At 38.6% G+C, this 13441-nt stretch overlaps 1 protein-coding gene across 1 annotated transcript in view; it reads right to left on the bottom strand.

Annotated features, from left to right (window-relative positions):
* Window positions 1-10659, bottom strand: part of LOC126297627 (probable arginine--tRNA ligase, mitochondrial) — a 56844-nt gene extending 46185 nt beyond the window's left edge. Inside the window, exons 1-2 of the mRNA XM_049988646.1 lie at window positions 10512-10659; window positions 10066-10427 (exon numbers count right to left, since the gene is read on the bottom strand). Coding sequence (XP_049844603.1) covers window positions 10066-10427; window positions 10512-10547 — 398 coding nt within the window. The 5' untranslated portion in view covers window positions 10548-10659. The remainder of the gene's footprint in view (window positions 1-10065; window positions 10428-10511) is intronic.
* Window positions 10660-13441: the final 2782 nt, after the last annotated feature.

Raw genomic sequence — 13441 nt, 5'->3', positions numbered from 1 at the left:
GTCCCATCTCCTTAATTTCCCACATTTTTGCAGTTTCTTCAGTTTTAATCTACAGGTCATAACCAATAGATTGTGGTCAGAGTCCGCATCTGCCCCTGGAAATGTCTTACAACTTAAAACCTGGTTCCTAAATCTCTGTCTTACCATTATATAATCTATCTGATACCTTTTAGTATCTCCAGGGTTCTTCCACGTATACAACCTTCTTTCATGATTCTTAAACCAAGTGTTAGCTATGATTAAGTTGTGCTCTGTGCAAAATTCTACTAGGCGGCTTCCTCTTTCATTTCTTAGCCCCAATCCATATTCACCTACTATGTTTCCTTCTCTCCCTTTTCCTACACTCGAATTCCAGTCACCCATTACTATTAAATTTTCGTCTCCCTTCACTACCTGAATAATTTCTTTTATTTCATCGTACATTTCTTCAATTTCTTCATCTGCAGAGCTAGTTGGCATATAAACTTGTACTACTGTAGTAGGTGTGGGCTTCGTATCTATCTTGGCCACAATAATGCGTTCACTATGCTGTTTGTAGTAGCTTACCCGCATTCCTATTTTCCTATTCATTATTAAACCTACTCCTGCATTACCCCTATTTGATTTTGTGTTTATAACCCTGTAGTCACCTGACCAGAAGTCTTGTTCCTCCTGCCACCGAACTTCACTAATTCCCACTATATCTAACTTTAACCTATCCATTTCCCTTTTTAAATTTTCTAACCTACCTGCCCGATTAAGGGATCTGACATTCCACGCTCCGATCCGTAGAACGCCAGTTCTCCAGATTTGGCTCCATCAGAAATCCTTGGGTAACAGGAGAAATATTGAATTTAATTGATGAAAGGAGAAAATATAAAAATGCAATAACTGAAGCAGGCAAAAAGGAATACAAACGACTCAAAAATGAGATCGACAGGAAGTGCAAAATGGCTAAGCAGGGATGGCTAGAGGACAAATGTAAGGATGTAGAGGCTTATCTCACTAGGGGTAAGATAGATACTGCCTACAGGAAAATTAAAGAGACCTTTGGAGATAAGAGAACCACTTGTATGAACCTCAAGAGCTCAGATGGAAACCCAGTTCTAAGCAAAGAAGGAAAAGCAGAAAGATGGAAGGAGTATATAAAGGGTCTATACAAGGGTGATGTACTTGAGGACAATATTGTGGAAATGGAAGAGGATGTAGATGAAGATGAAATGGGAGATACTGCGTGAAGAGTCTGACAGAACACTGAAAGACCCGAGTCGAAACAAGGCCCCCGGAGTAGACAACATTCCATTGGAACTACTGACGGCCTTGGGAGAGCCAGCCCTGACAAAACTCTACCATCTGGTGAGCAAGATGTATGAAACAGGTGAAATACCCTCAGACTTCAAGAAGAATATAATAATTCCAATCCCAAAGAAAGCAGGTGTTGACATATGTGAAAATTACCGAACAATCAGGTTAATAAGTCACAGCTGCAAAATACTAACACGAATTATTTACAGACAAATGGAAAAACTAGTAGAAGCCGACCTCGGGGAAGATCAGTTTGGATTCCGTAGAAATGTTGGAACACGTGAGGCAATACCGACCTTACGACTTATCTTAGAAGAAAGATTAAGGAAAGGCAAACCTACATTTCTAGCATTTGTAGACTTAAAGAAAGCTTTTGACCATGTTGATTGGAATACTCTCTTTCAAATTCTAAAGGTGGCAGGGGTAAAATACAGGGAGCGAAAGGCTATTTACAATTTGTACAGAAACCAGATGGCAGTTATAAGAGTCGAGGGACATGAAAGGGAAGCAGTAGTTGGGGAGTGAAACAGGATTGTAGCCTCTCACCGATGTTATTCAATCTGTATATTGAGCAAGCAGTAAAGGAAACAAAAGAAAAATTTGGAGTAGGTATTAAAATCCAGGGAGAAGAAATAAAAACTTTGAGGTTCGCCGATGACATTGTAATTCTGTCAGAGACTGCGAAGGACTTGGAAGAGCAGTTAAACGGAATGGACAGAGTCTTGAAAGTAGGGTATAAGATGAACATCAACAAAAGCAAAACGAGGATAATGGAATGTAGTCAAATTAAATCGGGTGATGCTGAGGGAATTAGATTAGGAAATGAGACACTGAAAGTAGTAAAGGAGTTTTGCTATTTTGGAGCAAAATAACTGATGATGGTCGAAGTAGAGGATATAAAATGTAGACTGGCAATGGCAAGGAAGGCGTTTCTGAAGAAGAGAAATTAGTTAACATCGAGTATAGATTTCAGTGTCAGGAAGTCTTTTCTGAAAGTATTTGTATGGAGTGTAGCCATGTATGGAAATGAAACATGGACGATAAATAGTTTGGACAAGAAGAGAATAGAAGCTTTCGAAATGTGGTGCTACAAAGAATGCTGAAGATTAGATGGGTAGATCGCATAACTAATGAGGAAGTATTGAATAGGATTGGGGAGAAGAGATGTTTGTGGCATAACTTGACCAGACGAAGGGATCGGTTGGTAGGACATGTTCTAAGGCACCAAGGAATCACCAATTTAGTATTGGAGGGCAGCGTGGAGGGTAAAAATCGTAGAGGGAGAACAAGAGATGAATACACCAAGCAGATTCAGAAGGATGTATGTTGCAGAAGGTACTGGGAGATGAAGAAGCTTGCACAGGATAGAGTAGCATGGAGAGCTGCATCAAACCAGTCTCAGGACTGAAGGCCGCAACAACAACAACAACAACAACAACAACAGACTTTTTTCTTTTCCCAAATCTAAAAAAAAAAGACCTCAAAGGATGACGATTTGACAATGAGGATGCATTGATTCATGCTGTCAACGCTTGTTTGGACTCGAAACCAAAGACCTTTTATTTGAATGTTTTGTATTATGTTGAAAAATAAAGTGGTGTTATGAAATTTCTGTCATTCTTTATTTGTTAGGCTAGAAACTTTTGGGCCCCCCCTCCCTCCCCAATATGTTTTGATGACTGCAAATTAAAGGCTTTTTCATTGTTATGAACATATTTTTGTAGAAACAGAGGACCCTGCAGAAATAAACAAAATAAATTATAATTACATCATTACTCAGTAATGAGCCATGATACACCATGGGTCCCTTATGCCAAAATAATCAGAAAATATCCCTGAACAGCCTCCGAAATTTTGTCAGTTCAACTTGTATACAGATTTAATGTTGATAACATTCATTTGTATGTTCTCCCTTCAGATGACAAAACCTCTCACCCATGAAATATATTCACAGTTGTGAATACGAACAACCATCAGCTGTATAAGAGAATGGTCATAGTGAAAATTTGTGCTGGACTGGAGCTCAAACTGGGATTTCTCACTTTAAGTGAGCAGTCACCTTAACAGCTTTGGCTAGCCATGCATAACTCATGGCCAGACCCTACTTGCCCCAAATGTTATTGTTCCTGCAGCACAACCTGTACTCGTACCCCACATTATGAAATTCCCATACAGGGGAGAGATTTCAATTAAAAGTCGCTGCCTAATATTGAGGGATAAGTTCAATACTGCTGTGCCTGTATTTTTAAGAAGAATGATGCAATGTTCCATCTGACATGCACAGGCAGTGCAATATCGTACTTCTCACGCATATTTACATTAAGCGCACTAGTTAAGGCCAATTTCAAATCGAATCGTACAGGACATGTCAATTCATGATCTTTATTTTTTCTGGAACGAATATGTGTTAGACCTCTACATCATATGTGTTAAGAAATAAAATATTTTCATTTTATCCTCTCTCTCTCTGTATGTGTATTTTGGAAATAACTCTTAAAACAACAGAGAACTAAAAAAAAATACAGCCAATAAACAAAAAGTACTGGAGACCTAATAGATGTTTTACTTTAAAGCTCCCTCTTTGTACGTTCAAATTTAGTTCTCACACACACACACACACACACACACACACACACACACACACACACGGGCTTTTTTTGACTTACTTATAGATTTAAGAGGAAAACACAAAAATTTTAATTTTTTTCTACTTAATTTTTTTTCCTGATTTGGAAAGTCACAGAATGCTAACTTATCAATTATAAACAAAATCTTCTCTGCTCCAGCAATCTGTATTATGTAAATATTTATTACTAAACATTTAAAAAAAGAATTTCAGACATTAATGTCGTAAGTGACAGTTGGCAGTCTTTCCACTTTCTCATTTCTCGGGAAAGTTAACATTTTGTGACAATTCAAATCTTCAAAACATAATTTTTGAGTTTGTTAAAAGTTACAAATTTCAGTAGTTTAGTTTTCCAAATTAAAGAGGAAAAAACTCACAAGTGTGTGTGTGTGTGTGTTGATAATGTATAATAGTACTGTGAACAAGGTTTTTACTAAAAATAATTTCAGATCTCTATCACTTGTAATGTTTTAATTATAATTTTTCCCCCTTTTGTTGCAGCATTTCCACAAATATTCTGATTTAGAGAGGTCTATAACATTTTAACAAATCATCAAAGTCAAAATATAGTATGAGAGTGTCTTACAGCCTTCAACACATTTTTTCCAGAAAGCTTTGAAATAATGGTGTGACATATTCACTCTTGATCTGTATGAAATCACACTTTATCATAACTGAATCCCATTTGTGAGCAATGAGCAATACATTGCACTGTCGGCTGTGAAATGAGTGGTGAAGCAGATCCTACTCTACAATGGGCACTACCCCCCCCCCCCCCCAAAAAAAAACACAAAGGTTATTACTCCCAGTCATGACAGAAATACACAAAGAAGTGTCCCACAATGTGCTGATGAAACAGATAAACAGGAACCACTTCAACAAATATTTCTGTCAGTTCAATTAGCTGACACATATGTGGTAAAACTTATTAAGCATCATAAGAGTAAAACTGTTTTCCAAATGTAATAAAACTGTTTTCCAAACACAATTCTGGTAATTCCACTGCATCTTCTAACAAGAAGCACTTCATTTTAATGTTGCAGAAGGACAGACAGCAAAACAGTTATATGTTTAGTCTAAACTTAAAATTAGTTCCCCATAACTTGACATATACAGTGCAGAATGCAATTCAACTTTCTAATAAATGTTTCATTCTTTTCTCTTCATTAATGTCAAGAACTAATGTGAAAATGAAACTGGGTGACTGTGACAAGGGGTGCCACACTAAACACAACCTAACAGGTGAATGGGATCAAGAAGGTTGTGCCTGGTTCACGGAAAAAAAGGGGGGAGGGGGGAGACAGCACAGCATTACCTCACTAAGAGCATTTTTGTTTCCTATGGGGTTGATACGGAAAAAGTTCCTGAAGTAATGAACAGGATGGCAGAAGAAAGTGCTAACAATAATGTACACGAAGAGTAGTCTGTTATCTGTTATATATTCAAATGAACTACACAATGGTATTAAGTAATTCCACATATACTACTACATGAACTCAGTGTCTTTTATACAAATTGTTGTATTTTACTGTATTTACATTTTCATATGAATTTATGGGGTCGACAGAAGCGTCCGATCCCACGCGTCGGCTTTGACCTGTAACGTACAGGTGTTCTCGTGTGTGACATCATGACGGCTCGGAGTTTGGCTTGTGAGTGTGGCGTGTTTGTACATGTCGTCGTGTTGTGGTTTGTTGTGGTTTTGTTCAGGAATGGATATGACAGATAAAATTAACAGTGCGCAGGTCAAGGAAAGTGTTCGATCCCAATGCGTGGCTGTGTATGTTGATATTGGTATCGGGAGATGTTTTTGTGCTGTATAGGCCAAGGGAAGTGTTTGATCCTAATTCATGGGATCGGGAGCTGCCGTTGAGCTATATTGGTCAAGGGAAGTGTCCCATACCAGATGATAATTGTATTTAGTGGTATTTGGGGAGTTTTTGATGTCTTCTTTTTTTTCGTCGTTTTGTGTCTTTTGTGTGGTTTTGTATGGGGGTGGGTGTCTACATTTTATTATATTTAGTTTGCACCCACCCAATCCGGTGCTTGTCCCGATAGTGCCATTTGGCTTTTTGTGGAAAGTGTGCGTGTTTGTTTTTCGATGTATTTTCTTCCTCATAATGTGTACGTACCGACTTTATATGCGCCATATTGGAATCGTGGTTTATGGTCGTTTCCGCCATATTTGTGACGTCATGGGTCAAAGTAGACGGGCGGGATCAGACGTTTCCGTATTTCCAATTTATGTAACTATATAAAATGCAGTAAGTAAAGATATGCTCTTGTGGGTTAGCACTTCCTTCCACTGACCCCTTCAAATGAAATATGATACATGAGCATGTTCACATGGTGCACTGCTTCGCAGGAACAAATTTCAGCAGCAGATTCCCTATCTGGATGAGCCCTGGATAAATAATGATCTAACCTGTGACAAATAGTAGATTTGGCAAATGTTACAATAAAGCAGACTGACAATTGAAAGCACCAGAACAAAGAAAAGTTTCTTCAAGGAATCACTGCTGGAATTCTGTGACTTACCTAGGGCAATTCGCATTGACAGATTAATTATACTAACTACATTGCAGCCACTGCATATTGTTTAACATGAGTATGACCGTCGACAAACAACAGATGTGCACTTATGGTGTCTGTGGGTGTTGTGTTGTATGCAGAAATTGTTAATAACACACTTATTTAATGACACGAACTGAATACGATGAATCACAAGGCGGTTGTCAACAGTTAATAAGAATGCTTGTTCATAATTACCTATGGTTCATAAATAAAGTTAATTGGTAATTTGTTCCATTAGGTTAAGCACATTGTTGAAATTTTCAGAAAAATCGGAAATAAGACAGACAAGCAGGTTACTGCAATGACAAACATATATTTTGGGCAACACTACATGTCAATCTATTACGGTGATCATATTTCCATGTTGAGATTCACTGGCTTCGCCAAGTCACAAGCAAACCCGCGTTCCACCCTAAACCAGACCTCAGGCTACACTATGCATCAGTCTGTCTGCAAACAAAGTCGCACCCCCCCCCCCCCCCCCCAAATTCATTGGCTTCGCTAAATCTCAAATGAATCACCACATCCCAACATAACTTAGGCATCAGGGTTCGCTACAGTCAGCCTCTCAGCACATCTAGTTTTCTTCACACTCTTCGTATATAAAATAATGTGCCAACATCAACACACAATGGACACCACAAGTGCACTCTCACTGACAAACTATCCACCCATACAAATGGCAGCTGATAAACTGTGGTTGAAGGGCAACTGCACCAACCAGTCAAAACCCATGATGTACGCAGATAAAAAGTCTGTGCCATCTGAAGTCTCTTCATATCAGCTTTTATAAGTACATATGCGCAATCTAAATGCAAAATCTCCTTCATTTCTACAAACCCCTGTTCTCAATCTCTTCTAGTCCTCTCTTTGATCTGACATCGGCACCTCTTCTGTTCCTAGCCCATTACACATTCCTGCGTCAACACCAGCCGTGCACCCCCTCTTATTTTACTATTATATTCAACTTTGAATTTTGATCCTTACTTATCTCTTTCAACTCCAGATCTTCCAGCATTTCCCTGTGCTTTTTCCCCAGAATATCTTTCCTGGTAGTCCTTTACGCTGCCATCCCGGCTCTCCGAATACGTGCCTACTGCACAGCTGGTTGAATCTATCGATACTGGATGCTGATAACATAATGATGTGGTGTGTGACATATGTATACGAACAGAGATGGAACAGGAAAGTAATATTTATTTTGCACCTGTATTATTTTTTTGACTGCAGGTTGTTGTTGTTGTACAGAATGATCTGTAGCATAACCCAAAGTACAGGTTAGGTTACAAGGTGAAAGTTTCATTCTCTCTCTCTCTCTCTCTCTCTCTCTCTCTGTCTCTCTGCCAAGTACAGGTTAGGTTACAAGGTGAAAGTTTCATTCTCTCTCTCTCTCTCTCTCTCTGCCTATGAGTCGAAAAAACTTTTCAACCCCCCCCCCCCCTCCTCTTCCTCTCTCCCTTTTTCACTTCTATGTGTGGCACTTAAAACTCCCATATATGCTTCAAACAAAGCACAAGACAAAGCTGGACTGTGTGAGTACGACAGAGCTTACTACCTCCGCACAATACCTCTCCCCAAGACAGTCCGTGTTATACGTGAAGTATACCTCTTCAGATTACCACAGTCTTCTCCGTTAGTTCTAAAAAGTTCTACCATTATTTAAAAGGACAATACACTCAACAAATGCAGGGTCCTGTGTACCTACACAAAATTAATAACCATGGATGAAAGTTGCTCATGGTGTGTTACTATTCAGCATCCTTCACCCATTAGAAACTTTTTAATTTTACACTTAAGATGCTTTGCAATTTGTGCCTTCCCCTAAGTGAGGAAATTATGTGAAGATCCACAATATGCAACACAATATTATACTGCTGAATTCAGCAAAGGGTTAAAAACCGAATATACTATTGGATTGTTTTCGTTGACCATGTTCTATTTATGGCCCACTCTCACGTAGCCTTTTTTCTGTGAATACTTTGCAGCTCTCCTACTTTGACCAATCAAGAGTACTTTTACTGTTACTGTTTGGAAAGTTCATAAATTGATCAAACACAAATAACTTTCAATGATAATAAACACCAACCGCTGTGATACTGTCCAACAACGAACTTTCCAATATCATTCAAACTTTTGCAACAAATCAGTCGCATTAATTCTAGCATCTTCCCCACAGACTGAGCCCTACATTTTCTATTTTGTTATTTATTTACCCTTATCTTTTGACATTTAGCAGCCTGTTCCCCCTCGATCTAACTATCTCTTTGTCATTGTTACACATCTGGAAAGAAAAGGGTAGGAACCCTTGACAAACTGAAGCTTCCCCAAAAGTGTAATTATAAGTGTAATATAAGATTCATATTTGACTCTTAGTCCTGCCTCAGTTTCAACCTCTCACATTTCATATGTTTGTTATCATTTTCACTTCTCATCTAGCACAATGTACGCTACACCAATGAGTCATATTTGTATCCATTTGCAACCAGAATGTTTCAACTTGTTCACTCTCTTTGAGATTGTGGCACAAATACAACCTACCATTTGACCTGTCTGCCTTCACATTCCTTCACCTAGGTATCAATATCAGCACTTGCATTCATAAATACAACTATTTCATAAAAAACTATGATCCCCTCATCATGGTGTTGATGCAGAAGACATCAAGCCTCTCTCTGGTCACACACGCTTTAATTTGTTTCATCTACAAGCATGATGGCCACAGGGCTGTTCTCCAAATTTTAGGACATAATCAGAAACCAAAGCTGGCACTGAAACTTCTAAACTGAGTTTTATATCAGCCATCTAGAATTGCTGCACAGGACACAGGTTTGTATAATACACACAAATAAGGGAGACCAAGCTTTAAAATCCTGTCAGTGAGAATGGTATTAAAGAAGGTGTAGACACTTAAAATGAATGAAGAACAAGCAGAACATCATAAACGACCAATTCAAAAGAAGCAACACAACTTAAATTATGGAATGCAATTTGGAGAAATCATGGTACGTCAACATTTGAATGATTAGATGAGGCACACTAATCCCTTACTGTGAGTTACTTAATATAACTACTGGGCCACACTGCTCCACACAGTGTACACTAAGTAATCAACAATCCACCACAAAGATTTGCTGACTACATAATTATAAGATTTATGGGAATCTGGAAATGTCTACAATAATATGTTACTAAGAGCAGAAACTCTAAATGCAAAGGCAAGAAAATAGAGTACAAAATTAAAAATGGTAAGGTGTAGTAGCAACAATAACATGTATAACGATGTTGAATGACATCAAGAGGGGGGGAAAAAAATCAGGTCCCAAAATCCTTAGTAGCAAGGATAAAGAAGCGACATGTAAAGGTACAGGAGTTACATTACACTCCAGTATATTTACTTTTTAGGCCATTATTGGAAACTATTAAAACAGGCAACCAACAACTGCTTTTTATGGGGAAGCATCCGAATTAACAATGGAATAAATAAACGTTTGACCAAAAGTTACGTGAACAGGTATCTTAGAATGTCTTCAGTAAGTCAAGCATACATCAAAGAGCATTTCGTATGCGCTGGAAGTACATACCTGAATTCAACAACAATTCTTCTCCCAATATGATTATTCACAATATTGTTCCTTTTTCGTATGAGATTCGGTTTGTTTATTACATCTTCAAGAACTTCTTTAAGGAACACATCACTGCAAATTCTAAAAATACATTTTGGACCACGTTTATCAGTGACACACCGAACACCGTCTATCAGGCTATCTGAAGGGATGTTTTCCAAATTTGGCAAGTAGTCAGCACGGAAACCATTAAACTTCTCTAACGAGCGTAAATTCAAGTGAAATTCGATGTTACTATTATCATCTCCACCATGTATTTCAACAAATTGCGGTAAAACAGAAGGCAGCTGACTGCTCTGCTTCTTCAAACATGCAACAACCTATAAATAAATAAAATTACATTTACTGACTCAGTTACTTCAACCTGATTTTATTTTCTCCTCAAACTACAAAGAATAACTCACGCGGGAAATAACATGCTGTTTCAATTTCAGCGCCATTCTGTGCTAAATCAATATTAACCATTGGCACTGTGGTATATTCACTTTCCGCACACACTTGCGCTCGTGTGTACACACATTGCATTATTAACAGCGCTCCAAAGCATTTCGTCGTATGACAGAAGATATCTATGTATGAATCATATAACGAATATGAAACCACAACAAACAGCTCCTCCAGTAAAACGCGCAGTGACATAACATCGGCAGCACACGAATTTCCGCAGATGACAGCGACTTTTTCTCTTTATTCTTCATTATTTTTTTCATTTTCATGAGAGCGACTGTTTGCTACAACTATTTATCTACTATGCTAACCAATGGGAATTGTACCAGTTGTTACGATTTCTTGCCTTCTTCACTTTCTATACACGTATGTATAGCCAGAAGAAAAACTACGTAAATATCTTCGCAACCCGCTCCCCCCCCCCCCCCCCCTCCACGCCCATCTACCCTCTGTAATTAGTGTATTTTTGTGTTGATGGTCCCTAATGAAGCGATATGTAGGGGACTGTAGTGTACTCGTAGATGCATCACTTGTGTCTGGTTCTCAAAACTTTGTTACTATCCTTTCACTGGATAGATGACGTCCAGCTTCAAACATGCTCAGGTCCCGGGAGTAAAAAAAAAAAAAAAAAGAGTATTCACGCTACCTTTCTTTGTTTACGTATCGTATTCCTTGTCAGTCTTATTTGTCATGGATCTAACACGGTTAAGCAACATTCTGGAATGGGTCGTATGAGTACTTTGTGAGCTATCTTCTTCATAGTATGAAGACTGACTGAATTTTTCCAGTATCCTACCAACGAACCGAAGTTAATCAACTGCTCTGTTTAGAACTGATCGTATGTCATCATTCCAGTTCATATCACCGCATATGGCAACTCGCAGGTATTTTTATAAGTTAACTGATACCAATTCTGACTCATTGATATTGTCACAGCGAAACCAAAATCAAGTTTAATTATAAAGACAGTGTCGACAGTGAAGTACAACACTTAGAACTGAAATTGGCTTTATTAGTGATGCCAACATAGAGCCAGGACCGAACTGATCTCCTGGACAGTGTGTGCAGCTATTTACACAAACACAGAATATTCCAGATACACAAACATTTCAAACATATACAACACATCAGCAGGTGACACTAACCACTATACCACAATGAAGGCACCATATCTGACAACGCTGCTCCCTCTCTTGTAGAAACAGCAACTCGCTGTTCAAGAAGTCCTCATCGGAGCTGAATATCAACCCAGGGTCTAGAGATCTAGATCTTGTTAAAGGTCCTCTGTATGGCGACGCTGGCAGACTCTTGCATTCTGCTCTACATTTACATCCATACTCTGCAAACCGCTGTGAATTGCCTATCAGAGGGTAAATCCCACTGTACCAGTTACTAGGGTTCTATCCTGTTCCCGCAATGAACACAGGAAGAATGATCGTTTAAGTGCTTATGTATGTTCTTTAAATAGTCTGATCTTGTCCTCCCAATTTCCATGCGAGCAATTTGTGATGGGTTATGGTACATTCGTAGAACTATTATTCAAAGTCATTTCCAGAAACACTAAACAGTGTTACACCCAGGTATTTGTGTGAGTTTTCAAATTCCAATTGTGGCATAGTTATATTATCGTCACGCGATATTACTTTTTTTCGCTGTGTGAAGTGCACAGTTTTACTATTCCGCATTTAATGTAAGTTGCCAAAGTTCGCACCACATTGGAATCTTATCAACTTCTGATGGAGTACTGTTGCATTTTCTTTCAGATTGTACTGCATTACAGATAACTGCATCATCTGCAAAAAGTCTGAGATACTACTAACATTGTTCACAAGGTCATTAATATATGTAACATGAGTAGGAAGGAACCCAACACACTTCCCTGGGGTACACCTAAAATTACCTCTATATCCATCAGTGATCTCCATCCATGCTTCGTCCTCCCTACCAAGAAATCCTCAGTCCAGTCACAAATGTCGCTCGATATCACATATGATCGTACATTTGATAACAAGCCTAAGTATGATACTGAGTCAAATGCTTTACAGAAATCGAGAAATACTGCATCCAGGGCTTTCAATATGTCACGTGAGAAAAGTGTGAGTTGGGTTTCGCAGGATCAGTGTTTCGAAACTTGTGCTGGTTAGCATGGAACACGTCATCCTGTTCGAGACACCTCATTATGTCTGAGCTCGGAATATGTTTTAAGAGTCTACAACAAATGGATGTCAAGGATATCAGACAGTGGTTCTGTGGATTGCTTCTGCTATCCTTCTTGTATACAGGTGTGACTTGATCTCCCTTCTACTACTGGGCACGGATTTTTGTTCGAGGGATCTACAATAACTTACAGTTAACAGAGGGGGTAACTCAGCTGCGAATTGGGTATAGAATCTGAGGGGGATTCCATCAGGCCCTGGGGCTTTGTTCAGTTTTAATGAGTTCAGCTGTTTCTCAACGCCACTGACACTAATAAGTATTTCACTCATCTTTTCAGAGATACGAGAATTAATTTGGGGCAGCACTCCCTTGTTTCGAAAACAAAGTTAAGCACTTCTGCTTTTGTTTTGCTATCAACAATTTCACTTCCTGGCTGAACACTAACTTTGGTGCCACTAATAGCCTTCACATATATTTAGAATTCGTTGAGTGTTGCAAAAGATTATTCTACAATATTTTGCTGTGGAAGTAATTGAAAGCTTCGTGTTTTACTGTCTTGACAAACAAAAATATTTCATTAAGCATCTCGCTATCAATAGCCATATGCTTTGCTTCATACGTATTGTGCAGTAGCGTCTGGTTCTTTAGAATTTTTTTTTACATTGACTGTATACCATGGTGGGTCCCTCCCATCATGAACTGTTTGACGGGGTATGTATCTATTTTGCAC

The sequence above is a fragment of the Schistocerca gregaria genome, chromosome X, assembly GCF_023897955.1.
Source record: "Schistocerca gregaria isolate iqSchGreg1 chromosome X, iqSchGreg1.2, whole genome shotgun sequence".
In the NCBI taxonomy this organism is placed as follows: Eukaryota; Metazoa; Arthropoda; class Insecta; order Orthoptera; family Acrididae; genus Schistocerca; species Schistocerca gregaria.
The sequence above is the reverse complement of the archived record's forward strand: the minus strand, read 5'-3'. Positions and strand labels throughout refer to the sequence as shown.